The 20,953-nt window shown below is 41.1% G+C and overlaps 2 protein-coding genes across 2 annotated transcripts in view; both read left to right on the forward strand.

Moving 5' to 3' along the window:
* Window positions 1–20,953, forward strand: part of LOC133529874 (uncharacterized) — a 42,540-nt gene that overhangs the window by 12,601 nt on the left and 8,986 nt on the right. Inside the window, exons 14-19 of the mRNA XM_061867676.1 lie at window positions 13,225–13,391; window positions 13,997–14,131; window positions 19,344–19,717; window positions 19,769–20,170; window positions 20,263–20,420; window positions 20,598–20,936. Coding sequence (XP_061723660.1) covers window positions 13,225–13,391; window positions 13,997–14,131; window positions 19,344–19,717; window positions 19,769–20,170; window positions 20,263–20,420; window positions 20,598–20,936 — 1,575 coding nt within the window. The remainder of the gene's footprint in view (window positions 1–13,224; window positions 13,392–13,996; window positions 14,132–19,343; window positions 19,718–19,768; window positions 20,171–20,262; window positions 20,421–20,597; window positions 20,937–20,953) is intronic.
* Window positions 5,493–10,476, forward strand: LOC133529729 (uncharacterized). Its single transcript, XM_061867527.1, has 2 exons — window positions 5,493–6,418; window positions 10,360–10,476. The coding sequence occupies exons 1-2, from the start codon at window positions 5,647–5,649 to the stop codon at window positions 10,371–10,373; spliced, it is 786 nt and encodes a 261-aa protein (XP_061723511.1). The 5' UTR covers window positions 5,493–5,646; the 3' UTR covers window positions 10,374–10,476.

The following is a 20,953-nucleotide window of genomic DNA, read 5'->3' on the forward strand; positions in this document are numbered from 1 at the left end:
AAAGTGATGTTTATCTGGTATGGGACATATTTTTAAGCATATTTGTAATATATGAAGAAAATTTAGAACGAGCGTTAGATATAAATAAGGTATTTATGTATTTTTATTGATGAATTTTGAATATTGAATTAAAGTACAAAATTTAAGCATCGTCTTTTATAATATGTATGAGGCTTTATGCTATCAAATTTTTAGAAAAAAAATCAACGTGCTACTTTGTCAAACTCAAATTAGCTTATTATTTTGTCAATATTGAATTAAAGTTTGAAAAATCCACAATATCATATCTAAATTCTTAAGTTAATAGGCAAGGCAAAAAATTAGAAGAATAGGATATGTGCTTTACAATTAATATGCGTTTTTTGTCCTGTAAGATCTAATATTGAATTAAAGTCCGTAGAGATAAGTCTATTACTATAAAATAATATATGTAGCCATTTTATGGAAAGTAAGAAATATCTGTGTGTAGCTTGCATTGTAATAGTAAAATCAACTTAAAAAGGCGCGAAATTCATAACCACGCCGCGCTGGTCCGTCAACATGTCGGCTCGGCGCGCGGGAGCCTATCGTAGCCGACCTAGTGAGCGATAGATACCTCGCCCCGCCCGCGGCCTCCGCTTAGCTTCGCAAGCGCTGTTTGTCTTTTCTTTTAAATCATTCATTTGTTTGTTTATCGTGCACATAAATTAGATGCGGACATTACATGAATTTAATTATAGAATAAAAGTTATTATGACTTCAAAATGAGTGAAAAATGTTTGATATGTGTACTGTACTGACTTAGTAACAGAGAAAAAACGAGGAATTGAGCAGCTAATAACCTCGAGCAAATAATCTTTCTTGGTGATGGGAAAGTTAAATATTTCTACGGGAAGGAGGAACTACGTTTCCATAAAAAGTGTAGATTATACATTGAGTCGAAGGCTATACCGGCGTACAAAAGACTAATGGAGGTGGCATCAGAGGGCTTACCGCGAACCACGTTCGACGTGTTGCCTCCCTGTCATACTTACGTACGAATTTACAAGTGCGACAGAGAGGTAACACGTCGAACGTGGTTCGCGATAGGCCCTCAAATGTACAGCCAAGTGACGATGATGAAAATTACATTTTCAAAACTTTTGTCTTTTGTTACCATTGTGTTAGCCGCCTGTACTTACTTTCAACATATATTAGTAGTTTATGTTACTGCTACATAATAAAAGGCATTAAAATACACGAGTGTGGGCTTAGGAAACGAACGAAGTGAGTTTCTTAAAAAGATCACACGAGTGTTTTAATGCCTAATTATCTTATACCTTTAAACGAGCAATTCTTGTGTATATATATTTCCGGGATCTCGGAAACGGCTCTAACGATTTTGCTGAAATTTGGTATATGGGGGTTTTTGGGGGTAAACAATCGATCTAGATTAGTCTTATGTTTGGGAAAACGCGTGTTTTCGAGTTTTCATGCGTTTTTCTTTCGACGTAGAATATGGTCGCTAATTTCGTGTTGCCGGCCACTGTCCGTCTGGTCCAGCGGGTTAAGACGCGGACTGCTAAACGAGTGTTACGGGTTCGAATCTCGCCTGGTGACTAACTTTTGTTTTTTTTCATACGACATGTGCTAATTATTTGTCTCAGTGTAAACAAAAATATATCATTATTATGATATCAATTTTCAAATTCAAAATGGCGGACATGTTTTATAACTTATTTTAAGAAATTATGAGTAGTTTAAGACTTTAAAAAGCAAGAAATTGTTTCTTGCTTCTGTTTGTATATGTATCATGTAGTATTTGATGTTTTCATTATTTTTGAAAGTCCTCAGGGTGCCGATTACGAAAATGACATCCATTATGGAACCCAAGATGGCGGACATTCATGTTTCTTAAAAATCGGTATGGGTGTCATCTCCGAGGTTCTTCGAGGTTCCGATTACGAAAATGACGTCCATTTTGCAATACAAGATGGCGAACATTATTTTTTCTTAAAAATCGATATGGGTGTCATCTCCGAGGTTCCTCGGGGATCCGATTACGAAAATGACGTTCATTTTGAAATCCAAGATGGCGGAAATTATTTTTTCTTAAGTGGATATGGGTGTCATATCCGAGGTTCCTCGGGATTCCGATTACGAAAATGACGTCTATTTTGAAATCCAAGATGGCGGACATTAATTTTTCTTAAAAATCGATATGGGTGTCATCTCCGAGGTTCCTCGGGGTTCCGATTACGAAAATGACGTTCATTTTGAAATCCAAGATGGCGGACATTAATTTTTCTTAAAAATCGATATGGGTGTCATCTCCGAGGTTCCTCGGGGATCCGATTACGAAAATGACGTTCATTTTGAAATCCAAGATGGCGGAAATTATTTATTCTTAAAAGTCGATATGGGTGTCATATCCGAGGTTCCTCGGGATTCCGATTACAAAAATGACGTCTATTTTGAAATCCAAGATGGCGGACATTAATTTTTCTTAAAAATCGATATGGGTGTCATCTCCGAGGTTCCTCGGGGTTCCAATTACAAAAATGACGTCAATTTTGGCGGTTCTTGTTGGTGCAGATTTCAAAAATAGAGACCATTTTAGAATTAAAGGTGGTTGATATCACGGCTACACACATCGACACCCATTTCAAAAAGTAGCGTCCGCCATATTTATTTTCAAAATAGATGCCATTTTTGAAATCCACACCCCTAAAAACCCAGAAAACAACACCCATGACGACTTTTTCAAAAAAGTGACGTCCGCCATCTTTATTTCCAAAATGGACGTCATTTGTAAAATTAGTACACATACATCATACAACATGAAAACTAAAAACATTTCCATCCTCTTTTGGGCAGTTGTGTAAGTCTGTGATAACCCTAGGTAGGTACGGAGACCTTGAGTGGTGTCGGCATTTACGCAAACATCAAAGGCGTCGGCCCACTGTTACTTTTTACACTGTGCTTTTAGTGTGTAAACGAAAACGTCACATGATATATCAAAAGAAAAGTTATTTTATCTTATACCTTTAAACGAGCAATTCTTGTATATATATATTATATAATTATATTTCTGTGATCTCGGAAACGGCTCTAACGATTTCGCTGAAATTTGGTATATAGGGGTTTTTGGGGGTATACAATCTATCTAGATTAGTCTTATGTTTGGGAAAACGCGTGTTTTCGAGTTTTCATGCGTTTTTCTTTCGACGCAGAATATGGTCACTAATTTCGTGTTGCCGGCCACTGTCCGTCTGGTCCAGCGGGTTAAGACGCGGACTGCTAAACGAGTGTTACGGGTTCGAATCTAGCCCGGTGACTAACTTTTTTTTTTTTTTTATATGTTCAAGTTTATATATAATTTTTTAATTTTTATTGTTTTACACAAGTTTAATTTAGTAAAAAAAATGACCTATGTAATAAGAGAAATCGACAATAGATGGCGTTACTCTGTGACAAGTGCTGTAAGGTTAAAATCGATTGTAAATAATAATAATTGTCAGTTCACATTTTACTTTTTAAGTTTATGTAGATTATCACCACCATATTACAATAAATAGTTATAACCGAGCAAAGCTCGGTCGCCCAGGTACTATATTACTAACTGTACTAGGTTGCCTTTTTAACAAGTTGGTCCAGTCCATGGTTGCCTACATTTTATATAAAAATCGGTTAATCTAGGCGACCATTAACTGGACCAACTTTTTTAATACGGCAACTTTCAAATAAGCTTTCATTTGATATATCATACGATGAAATAACAAACAAAAAAACTATCCGTACGCAATCTTACAAGGCAACCTACTAGAAATGTATCACTGTGAATTTTGTCTTATCAGAAATAAATAACATGAGGGTGCATATACCGTGATCGGCACGACCCGTGTCGCACGGTGTCAATGACCTCAATCATTATGTTAACATGGATATGCCCCGAGATTTCGGTCTTTTTAGGAAGTCAGTATTTCCGATTATAGTACATAAAGGTATTCCACACAGGAAGATGAATGATTTTTACCATTAAATAAAATGACATCAAGTTCGTTCGTTTGAGGAAAGGTCCGAGTTGTCCTACGCGTCATATTCAGGACACACGAGCAACAGTTCACTTTGTCCAATCAGCAGCCAATAGGAAGTCCAGTTAGTGTAACATAAGAGATTATCGAGTCCGTAAAACAAGCCAAAGTCGTTGAAATAAACACTGAGATAATAAGGAACTTTAACAACACGTGCGAACTTAATGAACCGAGGAACATAAGTAAACATATTTGCCATTAGAAAATAGTTGCAATCCTTATCAGTAAACTAGAAAAGGATGGCATTAACTCTTTATTTAGGCATTTCAATTAGTCGTCTTTTTTGCACCGCACCAGTTTAAACAAACGCAAACAATGGAAAATTCGCAAATGACCTTCGATAAGCCAGGTAGTCGGTCGAAGGGTTTAGTTGCACTTGAAATGGTTACACCGTTTTAACACTTACGTATTTTGTATGAGTGCAAAATTACGTGCCGCTACTTAATATTTCACAAACTGTCAAATTGAAATATTCAACATTCGAAATATATCAATTTTTTATTTAATAATTAATTATACATTTTATAAGCTTATTTAACACTTTATCGTATATTTGCAAATATATATCATACAATAAAATTATTCTATTTAACAAAATCACGGAGTTATGTTATAATCTAATCATGTCCATATTATGATTTCTGCTCGCAATCCCGCGGTGCGTCACGGGTCGTGCCGATCACTGCTTATAACGTATCTCTATATAACTATCGGTTATCAATATTAGCATTAGCGGTTAACAACAACATTCCCCTTAAAACAAATAACTATCGCGAGGAAAATACCAAGTCCAAACATCTGAAAAAAATCGGGAAAGAAAAGCTGCAACTGGCTTTTAAAATGGTACAAGGAAGGGTGGTCATCTGTATGAGAATGTGTTTTTTTTGTCTCTATTTGACCCAATGGTTGACTGGTAGAGAATGCCTTTTGGCATTAAGTCCGCCATTTGTGTTTTTTTTGTTTGTGCAATAAAGTTCAAAGAAATAAATAATATTCATGTAACGCGATAACGAACTCTACGTGAACGAAACCGCGGGCAATACCTATTATAGTAACAACAAAATAAAATTTTTCTATTGCTATTAATTTAAAACACGCTTTAGGATTTTTTTTGATGGACCGTAGACGCAGTCAAGGGCACCCCGCTCCCCACTACCGTTGTTCGCTGCCTCCTGCCACAGCGCGCGGCGCGCGCAAACTTGCCGCGCGTTTGAAACGTAACGTATATAAGCAAGGAATGCATACATATCAGTAATGAGTGTCGCCGTGATTTTATATTTCTAAAGTTTTGTTTAGTAACTGAGATCATTGTTGATGATCGATTATTATTCACTCTACAAACTTTAATTCAATATTAGCCATACTGCTTAACCTGAAATCAATATCTAGACAAGCACATTGTCTACATGTCTAACTTTTTACTAGAATACTAAGTTGTTATGTATGCATGTTTGTGTGTGTGGCTGCGCCCACCTTAACAGTTACCGCTACAATAAACCAGTGCGATTAGAGCAGCCCGTGGTTTCACTCGTGTCCTCGTACTCGTCACTGGCGACGAATCGGTTAAATCCCACGTGTTTCGCGATAAAATAAGATGTCTGGTGCTAATTTCGGTGTGTTGGATACCTTTGATCATAACGTTCAAAGTTGGAACAGCTACAAAGGCCGATTACAACAGTATTTTATCGCAAACGATATAGATAATGCGAAAGATGCGACGGGAATAAAAAGACGGGCCATCTTACTAACGGCACTCAAGGAAGAAACGTACAAGCTCACAGCTGATTTAGTCTTGCCAAAGCAACTGGACAGCGTGCCTTATGAAGATATTATAAAACTTCTGGATAACCATTTCACACCCAAGCGGGTTGGATTCGGCGAGCGCCACAAATTCTACGCCGCGGTGCAGCAGGCCGGTGAGACCCATACACAATGGGCCGCACGGCTACGCGGACTCACCGCTTATTGTAGTTTCAGCAACGTGGAAGAGGCATTACGCGATCGGTTTATCATGGGTTTGCTTCCAGGCCTTGAAAAGGAAAAATTGTATGCGCAAAACATCTCCGAGTTGACGCTAGCGAAAGCGGTCGAATTTGCCGAAAATATTCGCTGTGCGCGCGCCGGGGCCACTGCAGCTGGCATTACGCCTTCGTCGGGCGACGTTTACAAAATCGCGTCAAATAAACAACAAAATAAGTCTGACGGGAAAGTGAAGTGTTCAACATGCGGCTATACTAATCATAAAGTGTCGGAGTGTCGGTTCACTAATTACGTATGCAAAAAGTGCAAAGTGAAGGGTCATTTAGGTAGAATGTGCCCTAGTGTTAAATATTTGGATATGAATTACGATGGCGAGGACGACGACGGTAAGTTGTACAATATTCGTTCTGTTAAGGGGAAACCCATGGTCGAAACAGTTTCTATTCAGGGCAAAGACATTCAATTTGAAGTAGATACGGGGGCTGCCGTTTCTGTGATATCCCCAAGTTTTTATAAAACGCATTTCAATAACATTCCATTGTCACCTGCAAATAAAGGCCTGCATGGATATGCGAGTTATAAATTACAGTGCGCGGGTATGCTGCAGTTGCCGATCACGTATTGTGGTGCTACCCATACGTTGGATATATATGTCGTATGTAACGGTTCGGCTCCGCTGCTGGGCAGAGATTTTATTTCTAAGTTTAATTTGGAATTGGCCCCTATTTATTGCAACAATATTAATGCCGTTGAACAAAATTTCCCACAGCTGTTTTCGGACAACTTAGGGTGTTTCAATAAATATCAGGTTAAATTAACTTTAAAAGAAGGTTCTAAGCCTATATTTTTTAAAGCACGCCCTGTAGCTTTCGCCTTGCGGGATAAACTAAGTAAAGAAATCGATAGGTTGGTCGATTTAAACGTCCTTGTTCCCGTAGAACATTCAGAGTACGCTTCTCCAATTGTACCCGTACTAAAGCGTAATGGTTCCGTACGATTGTGCGCGGACTACTCAGTTAGTATTAACAAGCAATTAGTCATTGAACAATATCCCTTGCCGACTGCTAACGAGTTATTTGCCAAGTTACATGGTGGACAGAAGTTTTCTAAACTAGATTTATCCATGGCTTACAATCAGCTGATGTTATGCGAGGAATCTCAGAATTTAACCTGTATAAATACGCATCGCGGATTATTTAAATATACTCGTTTAATTTTTGGGCTTAGTAGTGCTCCGGCAATTTTCCAACGCGCAATGGACGAACTACTCGCGGGTATGGATGGCGTGCTGTGCCTGCTAGATGACGTGCTGGTCACGGGTCGAGACGACCAGGAACACGTGGCCAGGTTAGTTAGTGTCTTACAGAGGTTACAGGACGCAGGCCTAACCTTACAAAAGGAAAAATGTGAATTTTTTAAGAGTGAAGTTAGCTACCTAGGCTATGTAATTAACAAAGACGGGTTGAAAAAATCTGCTGATAAAGTAAAAGCGATTGTTAACGCACCTGTACCTGACAGTGTTAATCAACTTCAATCTTTTTTAGGGTTGGTTAATTATTACAGAAATTTTGTTCCCAGTGCGTCAAGCATTTTAAGCCCCTTGTATGATCTGCTAAAGAAGGGAGTTAAATGGACTTGGACCACCGTTCACGAAGAGGCTTTTAATAAAATCAAAACATGTCTTGCGTCCGATCAAGTGCTGGCGCATTACAATCCTGAAGCCCAGTTAGTTTTGACAGCTGACGCGTCACCGCACGGACTAGGTTGTATCTTGTCGCTAATTGATTCGGATGGCCAGGAAAGACCTATTTCCTATGCGTCACGCACCCTGAATGCCGCTGAGAAGCGATATTCTCAAATTCAAAAGGAAGCCACTGCCCTCGTCTTTGCAGTACGTAGGTTTCATCAGTACCTGTACGGTAGGTCCAAACCCTTCATATTACGAACCGATCACAAACCTTTAATCTCGATATTTGGACCGCACCGGGGAATACCGGAAGTCTCCGCGAATCGCCTACAGAGATATGCTATTTTCCTAAGTAGTTACAACTACAAAATAGAATTCGTTCGTAGTGCAGACAATAGCGCGGATTACTTGTCTCGGGCTTGCGCGCCAGAAGGGGACGGGCGGGGGAGCGCGGGGGCAGCAGATACGTGCTGCGAGCCCGGCGCCGCCGCCTCCGCCGCCGCCGCAGAAACGAGCGAGCGTGCAGCATATGTGTGTTTCGTGGTAGAAGGTAGCTTGCCAGTGACACTACAAGAATTACGCGACGAAACACGCAAAGATGTAACTTTGTGTCAGGTAATTAAATATACGCAGGAAGGGTGGCCTAAGAAAATAGATAATTTAAAATTAAAGCCATTCCATTTATGTAATACACAGCTGTCAGTGGAAAATGGATGCTTAATGCGTGGGCATAAGGTCGTCATTCCTGAGAATTTACGGTACAAAGTTTTATCGGAATTACACGCTTCTCATTTAGGGATCGTGAAAACTAAGGCGGAAGCCCGTTCACGGTTCTGGTTCCCAGGAATGATTCCGGTTCGTTACAGCCAAATATCATAATAACGTGTTTCTAGAATGTCAGAATATCAAAACAGATTATTCTCATAATGTCTAAAGCTCGAAATGACTTACGCCTACTTCTTAAATTACCGTATTCTTAATATGACTATAACTCATTTAAACTCTATCGCGTTTTGATAAATTTTCAATTCTACCATTTCCCAAAATGTCTAAAACTTGTCTTGATCGTGTTTTGATGATTTTTTAATTAAACTATTTCCCAAAATGTCTAAAAATCAAATGAACTAGATGCAAAAACGTCACATTGTCAAAAAAATTCTAAAACACAGTATCTATGGAAAATATTTAAAATTATGATCAAGTTTTCAGTTTTTAAGCAATGAGTAATTAAATTAATTATAATAATAATATCCCCATCGCCCACTGGTTTTCCAGTGCAATCAGTCAACGCAGGGCAGCTTGTGGCGAGCTGTTGGGGAGTAGCGATACGGATAACTATTCAATTGATACCTTTATTTTAGGTTACCGGCTTTTGAGGTTTTTCAGTCCCTGATTTCCCATAGTTAAATTTGATAATATAGTTGAAATTGTATGCTTGTAAAGTTTTGTGGTATAGGTTTTCGTTTACAAAAGCATAGTAGTTATAAATTGCTAAACCAATTCTGATAAAGTGAACTAATTATTTACATAATATTGTCTTCGGTTACCGCGATAGTTTCTCATGAAATAAAACTATGGAAACGGATTATAATTATACGCGATATAATCCGTTTCCATAGTTTTATTTCATAATTATTTACATTTATAAATACGTAACACTAAAAATACTGCGTGGTTAAAATTTTAGGTATTATGAGAAAGTGTCATTATGATGTTTGGGCAAGTTTGAATTTTGGTAATTATGAATCTTATGCATTTTCACTTTCAGTCTTAATAATAATTCGGTATTTGAAGTTATTGTTCATTTTACCAACTATACATTTTGAATATCGGATGTAATGTGTAAATGTTATTATGACATTTGATTGTATTGAAAACAAGTCAATTTGGGAATTTAGGCTTTTTGGAACTAAAACAATTTGGGATTTAGTCAAATGGGTAAAATGACATTATGACATTTGGCTGTAACAAACCGGAATCCCAGGAATAGACGAAGCTATCGAAATGTTAATAGGTACTTGCGACATATGTATCCAACTACGGCCAGCACCAGCGCGCGCGCCACTCGCGCATTGGAAATTCCCGCCACAGGCATTTTTCCGATTACATATAGATTTTTGTGGCCCAATAAACGGTCGATCATACTTAGTGATAGTTGACGCTTATACCAAATGGGTGGAAGTGTTTGACATGAATAGTTCAACCACTTCCACCGCTGTCATAGAAAAGCTATACGAATACATGTCTAGATACGGCCTGCCTCACACTATAGTAAGTGACAATGGAACGGCTTTTTGTTCACAGCAATTTGTTGATTTCTGTTCGTTAAATGGTATATCACATGTGACGTCACCCGCCTACCATGCACCTAGCAACGGACAGGCCGAGAGTTACGTCAAAGTATTTAAAAGGGGATTAAAATCTTGTTTACTTTCGAGCACCGGTGTAAAAGATAACAAAATTAAATTACTTAAATATATGTTCGATTATAGAAATTCCATACACTCGACCACAGGGTTTTCGCCTGCACAGCTTGTTTATGGTCGAAAATTAAGATCTCGACTTGATTTGCTGAATCCCGCTATCTTGCCGCCGTCGTCATCGTCTATCGCCTTATCTGATGTCGTTGCAAAAAAACAGTCCTTGCAGAATAATAAACAAAACAGAAAAAGTAAACCAGTTTTTAAGCAAGGTGATGTAGTATTATATAAACAGTTTAAGGGCAATAATAAGTGTGCTTGGGGTAAAGGGATAGTTGTTAAGGAAATAGGACGAGTTTTATATAAAATAAAAGACATTTCTTCTAATTTAATGGTAAAAAGGCATACAAATCAACTTATGCCACTGAAAGGGACGATTACCAATCGGAATGCAAATGAATATGACGACATACCTGTAACGCCTGTACCGATGTCGAGACACGTCGATACGCCACCGCCAGCGCCGTCGCCTCCGCCGCCGCCATCGTCGCCGCCGCCACTTCCGCCATCGCAGCCTTCGCCGCCTCCTCCGCTAGCGCCGCCGCTGTCGCCTTCATCGACAAGTGAGATCCTAGATACTAGGCCGGTTTCACCGCCACTTGACGACGAAAACGAGGCGCCATCTGCGAGTACACCGTGTAACTCACCATCACCTCCGACGGTTCGTCAGACAGGAAGCCCATCATATTTCTATATGGGGGAAAAAAAGGATGATCGAAGACCAGAGACTGTCGCCCGAGCAAGGCAACATGAGCATCCGGCTCCAGCGATTGCCGCTACCTCGGACGAGGATGATTTCCAAGAGGCGATCGAGGAACCTAGACCAGGCGAGCCTCTTAGGGACCCCCCACCAGTGGTGAACCCCAGAACAAGATTGCGTAACCGTCCCAAGGTCAATTATAAAATATAGTTCACTATAATATAGTTATTTAGAGATAGTACTTATACTAGGGGAAGGGAATGTTATGTATGCATGTTTGTGTGTGTGGCTGCGCCCACCTTAACAGTTACCGCTACAATAAACCAGTGCGATTAGAGCAGCCCGTGGTTTCACTCGTGTCCTCGTACTCGTCATAAGTTGATCGATAATATCGTAATTTTGCAATATCAGCAACTCTAATTCTATATTTACAAAATAACTCGTGTTTTTACGTTTACCAGAAAGCAGCTGTTCCAGATTTCTAAAAACTGAAAATTGTACATAAATTGAAGTGTTATTCGATATGCTAAAGTTTTCTGTAACTTTAATTCTATATTTACTTAGTTATTAGCAAAAATTAAAATATTTAAATATAACCGAAAGCTCAACCTTAAAATTTCTAACTTTTTACCAAAGTATTATTTAACATACTCGCAATGACATATCAAAAAAGAAAAAACTTTAATATTATCGAAACCCATTTTTGTTCAACCGCTGGTCTATAACGGAAAATGGCTGGTGCGTTTTTTTTTTACGCACGATTCCAATGCGCGCGCAAGACAAAGGCGCAAACGAAATCTACAAACAGCCAATTTAATACATGGATATCGTACCAAAAAGAGGTATTGCCTTACATCAAATGAGGTAGTTCTGTTTTTTATATATATTATTAGTGATGAAATAGTAATGACAAATCCAAGTTTTCCACCTCGAAAGCCCTTCGGATCATTGTGTGTATAATATACAGTACAGCGAGGGAACTAGGTATAACTCGTATCTCTTGTATATCTTTGTTGGACCTGGCTTGTCCTTTGGATCCACAGCACTACTTTTGGGGCCAGCGCGTGGGGTAGCATTTCTTCGTCAACCTGATCAGGCACATCGAAATCTTCATCGGATGGTGGATCATCAATGAATGGTTTTTCAATGTCGGCACACATCTCCGGTCCAGTATATTCTCGCAGGATTGAGCATTGCAGTAGTTGCAAACAGCTGAGCATTTGAGAGTTGCTTTCCTGCAACCACAACTGTTGGTACAACCTTTGCAAACCTTTAAGAAGCCGTATTTTAGAAACTATTTGGCCTACTAACATTATATATTGTCAATTAATTGCAAATTTAATGTTCTTGAAAATGTGCATAGTAACTTTTGCCGTAACTCCGGTTCTTGGTGGAAAAAAATTACAAAAACTGAAAAAAGTCCTAAAATTAAATGGATGTTCACTTTACAATGATTCCAAGGTCAATTCGAGGTCGAAAACTCGGATTTGTTATTGCCATTTCATCACTACCAACATATTAAAAAAAAAACAGAACTACCTCATTTGATGTTAGTTATAATGTACCTAAAATATAATATATAATGTAAATAAATAAAAATGGAATAATAATATTTCTATTCGACAGATGGAGATCAAATCGATAAGATGTTATGTTTATTCATTGATGTAATTTTCGAGATAATTTAATCTATAAATTATGTTTGGTGTGATAAAACCTCTTTGAACTAATATTTGAATTTGAAACATGTTGGTTAAAAAAATGTATTACTCGACTAAATTAAGAAGGCTCCGTTTCCATGCATATTATTAGCAATCATCCGTTACCTCCTTAACTCAGTCGGATAATATAATGAAAAAGCACAAGTGTTATAATATACTGAAAAATCGCGCGTGATTTAATATCTAGTATTATGAGCAAAAAATCGGTGGAATAAAAACGTCGTTTTCAGCAAGTGTGTTGAAACTAACTAAACTAAAACTAACTGCTTCGGCTCAGCGATCAGTGTATTGAAAAGTGCTTTAAATTGATACCAATATTAATTCGGTACCAGTTCAATTACACTAAGAGCTAGACTCAAACATGGAAGATTTGTGAAAAAAGTGCGATTGTTTCGACGGCGAATGTATGAGATTTGTAAGGGGAGAATTCAAAGGGCCGCTGAGGGTAACGGCACCACCTTTCAGCCTGGCAACATGGGGTTTCTAGAAGCATCACTACAGGGGTCAGAAGTCAAACTGCGGTGTAATAATTATGCATACGACATAGTCATGGCCAGGACGGACATGGCGGTCGTTGCGTGAGATGACGTGAGCTCGCCCGCAGGCCGCATGTCGTCGCTGCTGGAGCTGGGCGGGCCGCTGACGCCGGACGTGGACGGCATGCTGCACGGGCAGCTGCGCGAGCTGCGCCTGCCGCGCGCGCTGGCGGCGCTCGTGCGCGCGCTCATAGACCTAGCCCCGTTGCCGATCAAGGCTGGATCACTGAAGAAGGTATGTTTCATTATTTTTCAGGTTTTTCCTTCCTTTAAGTATCGTCTAGAAGTAAAGCGTAAGGCGTAAGCGTAAAGTCGAGCCCTTTCAATAATTCAAAGAGTCCGAAAATGTATGATTGTTTTCATAATTAATTAATTATCTACAGGACTTGACATCTACCGCGCTGATTTAAACTTTCACGATTTTTGCACATTTTATTAGTCAAACGGCACTAAATCGCGCACTAAAGAAAGTACCTAACTAAAAATAAAGCTCACTTATAAATAACTAGCGACCTGCCCTTGTTTAGCACGGATTACACAAAACCTCAGCAAATGATACACCTACACGTTCCTCAAGAATCATTCTATTGATAGATGAAAATCGCATGAAAATCCGTTCAGTAGTTTTTGAGGTTATCGCTAACATATATACAGACAGACGTGGCGGGGGACTTTGTTTTATAAGGTGTAGTGATAACTTGACATCCATTGCTATCTCAATCTGTTCGTTCCGTTCCATTTATTAAAAATACAATTAAACATTTGAACTCTTTAAGTAAAACATATATCGAGAAAAAGGCTTGTGATCCCCCACTCAATTAAGTTTTTTTCTGCGTAAAGGACGGATTGACCGACCAGTTCCCTGACTACGAGACGACGGTGATGGCGTACATCGTGGTGGCGCTCAAGATGTGCTTCGGCCTCGACGACGATTACGAGCGTCGGCTGTCGGACGCTGTCGAACGGATCAATGAGGTAACTGATGGAAGCTGTAACACTTCACATAACGTTTACATCGTTCAATTTAGCCCTTTAAGGCGTCGGTAGCGATGGGTATATTGTCAGATTCTGTCAATTTACCCCATTTCACACACAGGCGCACTTCACGCACACTACTTTACTGGGACAGGTTAATAACCCAATATGTTTTTTTAAGATAGCACTTTTAGTTTAGTATTAACCACTCTCCTCCTCCTCCTCGGAGGCCTCCTTTGAGGAACAGCAACTGTAAAAGTGTTCCATTAAAAGAAGAAAAACAATACATTTCATGTTGTTTTCCTTGTCTGCTCATGTCACACATGACGTATTTAAATGTAAATAATCTAATTCTTTTGATTGTTGACTGTTTTCTACTTAATATTGCTTCTTCGAGATATGCGTGTTTTTTTTTATTAAACCGAATAAAATCAGATGTCATTAAGTGAGATGTAAAATGTTATTTACTACTCTATACGGTCTTTCATAAGGCGCAGAATCAATTCAATGGGAATTTAAATTAATAAAGTTTCGGCAGGGTGGAAATTTAATTTTCGCTTATACCTATACTAAATAAAAAATGAAAATATATAAATGGAAACAGTGTTGGCTAACGTACCTAATATCTTTACTGATTTACTATTATGTGGCATATTTACTATTTGTTTCGCTATTATAGGATTAACGTAGGACGTGAGGTGCGTTGGGATAAGTGTATATGAGTCGCTGAACTTCAAACTCAGGTAAATGCAACTGTCAGATTTTGCGATTTTGGTATTAACGAAGAGAGGGTCGAATGGATTTATCTTAGTTTGAAGTTAGGCGACACATATATAATATATTTCTTCATTTTATCATTTAAAAGCATGGCTCTTGTCGGTGGAGGAGTAGACGCCAGTTTTCGCGGTCCTCGGCCAAGTTTTTTAGATCCCTGTAACATACGTCATTTGTTTTTCCTTTTAGTTGCTGCGTGTAACTTGCTCGTGGTTTTCCTCCTCTACCTTCGATCTTGCCTAATATATATATATTTATAATATACAGGGTTCTTTTTGAGCAGTTAGCCATAATTGAATATGTCATTATAGATTAGCAGTAGAACACATTTTTGAAATAAAAAGTAGTTCTTTGAAATAAGTTTTTTTGAAATTTTTATCCATCAATAATAAAAAATATGGTTACTTGTTTGTTTCGATTCGTGCAATACATTGGCTATGGCTGTTAAAATACACTAGGAAGGGTTGTTAGAATCTAAGCCAACCAGGGCATCGCAAACGCCTTGTCTGTTTTGTATTCATGTAAATCATCTTGCTTATCAAGCGAATCTATGACCAACGCTTAGGAAAAGCAGTACGAGCGCACTCCTTCATTATGCAATAGGTACCTCAAGGTCCAAGTTACAGTTGCTAAACAAAATACTACAAAATCATAGGCGGCGGCGTCCGATGATTTTTTGGCTGGCGGCGGCGGCGGCGGCGTGATCGGCGTGATATCGGCGTGGCATAATTTTTGTTACTGCTTAGGAACGTTGATATAGAAAGTGCAGGAAAAAACCCGCGTGTATTCAGTCCTTCATACTACGAGCGACTATCCAAAGATTTGATAGATTAGCCGCTGACGAAAAAGGAGATCGTCGATTTTCTTAAGCGTTTGTCGAGTTGAACTGAACGTATACATTTAATATATATAGCAAATTCATCGTTAACATTGCTAAATTATGATGGTGAAAAGAAAATTACGAAGCAAAACGGGAATTTTGAGATATCATATAAAAAAACTTGAACATGACAACAAAAACTTGTATACACAAAGCGTATACTACTCACACGATTATGTCAAAGTATTATGGCTTTTTAAAAGAAAAAAGAACTAATTCGGACAAGTAAATGAATCTGAAATCGTATCCTCATACAATAAAAAGCGGCCATGTGCGAGTCGGACTCGCCCGTGAAGGGTTCCGTACCATTTATGACGTATTAAAAAAAACTAATTACTAGATCTCGTTCAAACCAATTTTCGGTGGAAGTATGTACATCATATATTTTTTTTAGTTTTATTATTCTGTTATTTTAGAAGTTACAGGGGGGGGGGGGGGGACACACACTTTGGATGTGTCTCTCGCGCAAACTATTCAGTTTAAAAAAAAATGATATTAGAAACATCAGTATCATTTTTGAAGACCTATCTTAGGGTTCCGTAGCCAAATGGCAAAAAACGGAACCCTTGTAGATTCGTCATGTCCGTCTGTCTGTCCGTTAATGTCACAGCAACTTTTTTCCGACACTATAAGAACTATATTGTTCAAACTTGGCAATTAGATGTATTCTATGAACCGCATATGATGTACATTACCATGCAAACTTCCACCGAAAATTGGTTTGAACGAAATGTAGTAAGTAGTTTTTTTTATACGTCATAAAATTAAAATAAAATAAAAAATTTCATCAAACCCATACGTCTGGGGTATCTGTGGATAGGTCTTCAAAAATGATATTTAGGTTAGTAACTAGTTTTTTTTTTATACTTCATAAATGGTACGGAACCCTTCATGGGCGAGTCCGATTCGCACTTGGCCGCTTTTTTAATATTATTTAAAAGAGTTGAGAAGTACCCTCGATTCCTCATGGAATCCATCATCAAAACTCAAGCTTGACAAAAATGTACCTTGAAAACCTAACTGCTTCACAAACATGCGAAGAGAACAAATTGCCAAACGTGAACTATGCGGCGTTGAAGAGTTCCATTCTGTTCATCATCAGCAGTTCCGCTTCATCAGATGCCACTTCTACAAATATAAATGCTTGATTTGATGATGAAAATACTAAGATCACTTTATATATGCCTTTAACATTTGAGGAGTTCCCTCGATGCCTCATGGACCCCATCGTCAGAACTCAAACTTGACAAAAAAAATTCTTAAAAATCTAATTTGCTTCACAAACACAGCGAAGAGAACAAATCGCCAAATGTGAACTATGTGTCTTTGAAGAATTCCATTCTGATCATCATCAGCAGTTCCACTTCATCAAATGTCACTTTTTAAATGTAAACGCTTGATTTGTTGATGAAAATTCAAAAATCACTATATGTACGCTCTTCACATTTGAAGGGTTCCCTCGATTCCTCATGGATCCCATCATCAGAACTGAGTTTTGACAAAAACGGGACCAATCTGTATATATATAGATTCAAACAAAAAAATAATTTTCAAAATCGGTTCAGAAATGACGGAGTTATGAAGTAACAAACATTAAAAAAAAACCGGCCAAGAGCATGTCGGCCATGCTCAGAGTAGGGTTCCGTAGTTACTTTTCCGTCACAATAAGCTAAACTGGAGCTTAAAGTATGGTAGTTTGTTAACCAAGCGATGAACTGTGGGTGTACGTCTTTTTACTATGGAGGGAAACTTTTTGCGATAACTCAAAAACAGCTAAACTGCTCATATCCGCTATAGTTTTCATTTAATGTCTTTCTTAAGCTCTACTTTCAAGATTTTTTTCATATTTTTTGGACCTATGGTTCATGGCACATTTTTTTTTTTGTTTCGGAGCAATTAAATATTCACTTTATCAAGAAATGTTTGTTGAAGACCCCTATTAGTTTTGAAAGACCTTTCAAACGATATCCCACACTGTAGGGTTGAAGCAAAAAAAAAGAACGCCCCCACTTTACGTGTAGTGGTGGTACCCTAAAAAAAATTAAATTTTTATATTTTATTATACGACTTTGTCGGCTTTATTGATTTATATATCCATGCCAAATTTCAGCTTTCTAGCACTAACGACCACGGAACAAAAGCCTCGGACAGACAGACAGACGGACATGGCGAAACTGTAAGGGTTCCTAGTTGACTACGGAACCCTATCAGATACCCTATCGGAATATAGGAAATCTTGAAGTCGGTTAACAATATAAATTTGATACTTATATGTACATAGAGGGAAAACATCCATAACTCAGGAGAAAATATTCATAATAAACACAAATAAATGCCCTTACTAGGATATAGGATACAAACCTGGATTGTCCTCATTTAATGTAAGGGGTATAAAAGTAAGATCTAAGCATGGGCCCTTTTCAGGCAGACCACTCCAAGGATTCAAGCTGCTATATGAATACTTATTATATACTGAACAATGAAAACAAAACTTATTACAATAATATGCTATCGCATTCGACTCGCTCACTCAAATAATTTGTCTGTTAGAATCCGCCTTATAGTTGTGTTCGTTAGTTAATTTAGACTTTACCAGCTCGTAGTAGAAAGCTATTATTAAGTAATTACGCGATGAAAAAAGAATTGAGAACGCTTCTGCGTAGAAACGCACGAACGTGTCTTGCTATTTCGATAAAAAAGGACTGAGGTTGATTGAAGTACCATGACAAATACGAACGATTCCGAGAAAATACGATGGGAAAGGATTATTCACTACATCTGTATTTGATTTTCCTTTAATAGTTTTTACACAATTTCACGACACAATTTGGTATTTTTGAAAATTGGAAATGGCATTACGTGACGCCTTTCCACTGCGAAATTCGCTACACAACTGAGCTCAGGGGTGTTACTAAATGCTATTTTGATACCCATGAATTGGCCCCATTCGTAGTGCTCGTACGGCCCGTCTTTACGAAGTAATATATATGTCATTGGTTCACTCACACATGCTTAAAACGCATCCAACAGCTAACCGTCAGGTACCGTCAGCCGGGGTGAATAGGGACTAAACTTAAAATGATATTTTTCTGACAATTAGTAGAAACTACTCACAGAAATTGTATCATACAAATCAATCGAATAATATAATAGTTAAGAAACTACATTTTATGTTTTGTCCCTATTCATGGGCGTCAGCAGGTACAGGCGGGGGGGAGCTGCCCCGGGGCTGCCTCTAGGAAGGACCCTAGAGCTCAAATTTTACATACAATGCCTCTCTGCGGCGTCTGCCCCCCTAGGCCTCCGGCGATATCAACTTGCCCCCCCCCCCCCCCCCTAGTTCTCTGCCTGGCTACGCCCTTGTCACACCGATTGACGGTAGGTACGTCACTTTAACGATCGAACGATAACGTTTTTAAGTTTTAGTGATCCAGGGTACAATCTGTATAATTGTTTGCCATCGTATTTTTACGGAAACGCACAAACTTGTTATGCTATTTCAGTCAGTCTCAGCACAATAATTACAACTAAGAACTCTGAACGTGTTTAATATCCAAGGAGGCGGAGCACCCTCCCGCCTACAGCTCGAGCCCCGAGCCGACCGGGCGCCTGTTCAGCTTCCGCGCGTGGGCGGCGCAGCTGCGGCTGCGCGCGCTCGTCACCACGCGCCACTGCGCCCCGCTCGCCTGGGCGCGCGGCGAGCGGGGCAGCAGCGACGCCTCCATGGAGCACTTCCAGGAGTTCACCAGCGCGAGGCGACGTGATGCCAACAACGGTAAGACTGTCCAGCCTCCGCGCGTGGGCGGCGCAGCTGCGGCTGCGCGCGCTCGTCACCACGCGCCACTGCGCCCCGCTCGCCTGGGCGCGCGGCGAGCGGGGCAGCAGCGACGCCTCCATGGAGCACTTCCAGGAGTTCACCAGCGCGAGGCGACGTGATGCCAACAACGGTAAGACTGTCCAGCCTCCGCGCGTGGGCGGCGCAGCTGCGGCTGCGCGCGCTCGTCACCACGCGCCACTGCGCCCCGCTCGCCTGGGCGCGCGGCGAGCGGGGCAGCAGCGACGCCTCCATGGAGCACTTCCAGGAGTTCACCAGCGCGAGGCGACGTGATGCCAACAACGGTAAGACTGTCCAGCCTCCGCGCGTGGGCGGCGCAGCTGCGGCTGCGCGCGCTCGTCACCACGCGCCACTGCGCCCCGCTCGCCTGGGCGCGCGGCGAGCGGGGCAGCAGCGACGCCTCCATGGAGCACTTCCAGGAGTTCACCAGCGCGAGGCGACGTGATGCCAACAACGGTAAGACTGTCCAGCCTCCGCGCGTGGGCGGCGCAGCTGCGGCTGCGCGCGCTCGTCACCACGCGCCACTGCGCCCCGCTCGCCTGGGCGCGCGGCGAGCGGGGCAGCAGCGACGCCTCCATGGAGCACTTCCAGGAGTTCACCAGCGCGAGGCGACGTGATGCCAACAACGGTAAGACTGTCCAGCCTCCGCGCGTGGGCGGCGCAGCTGCGGCTGCGCGCGCTCGTCACCACGCGCCACTGCGCCCCGCTCGCCTGGGCGCGCGGCGAGCGGGGCAGCAGCGACGCCTCCATGGAGCACTTCCAGGAGTTCACCAGCGCGAGGCGACGTGATGCCAACAACGGTAAGACTGTCCAGCCTCCGCGCGTGGGCGGCGCAGCTGCGGCTGCGCGCGCTCGTCACCACGCGCCACTGCGCCCCGCTCGCCTGGGCGCGCGGCGAGCGGGGCAGCAGCGACGCCTCCATGGAGCACTTCCAGGAGTTCACCAGCGCGAGGCGACGTGATGCCAACAACGGTAAGACTGTCCAGCCTCCGCGCGTGGGCGGCGCAGCTGCGGCTGCGCGCGCTCGTCACCACGCGCCACTGCGCCCCGCTCGCCTGGGCGCGCGGCGAGCGGGGCAGCAGCGACGCCTCCATGGAGCACTTCCAGGAGTTCACCAGCGCGAGGCGACGTGATGCCAACAACGGTAAGACTGTCCAGCCTCCGCGCGTGGGCGGCGCAGCTGCGGCTGCGCGCGCTCGTCACCACGCGCCACTGCGCCCCGCTCGCCTGGGCGCGCGGCGAGCGGGGCAGCAGCGACGCCTCCATGGAGCACTTCCAGGAGTTCACCAGCGCGAGGCGACGTGATGCCAACAACGGTAAGACTGTCCAGCCT

Source organism: Cydia pomonella, chromosome 21 (genome assembly GCF_033807575.1).
Source record: "Cydia pomonella isolate Wapato2018A chromosome 21, ilCydPomo1, whole genome shotgun sequence".
Lineage (NCBI taxonomy): Eukaryota > Metazoa > Arthropoda > Insecta > Lepidoptera > Tortricidae > Cydia > Cydia pomonella.

Bases quoted from the DNA above. Each gene is read 5' to 3' on its own strand.
- LOC133529729 (XM_061867527.1), top strand. From the start codon at position 5,647: ATGTCTGGTGCTAATTTCGGTGTGTTGGATACCTTTGATCATAACGTT.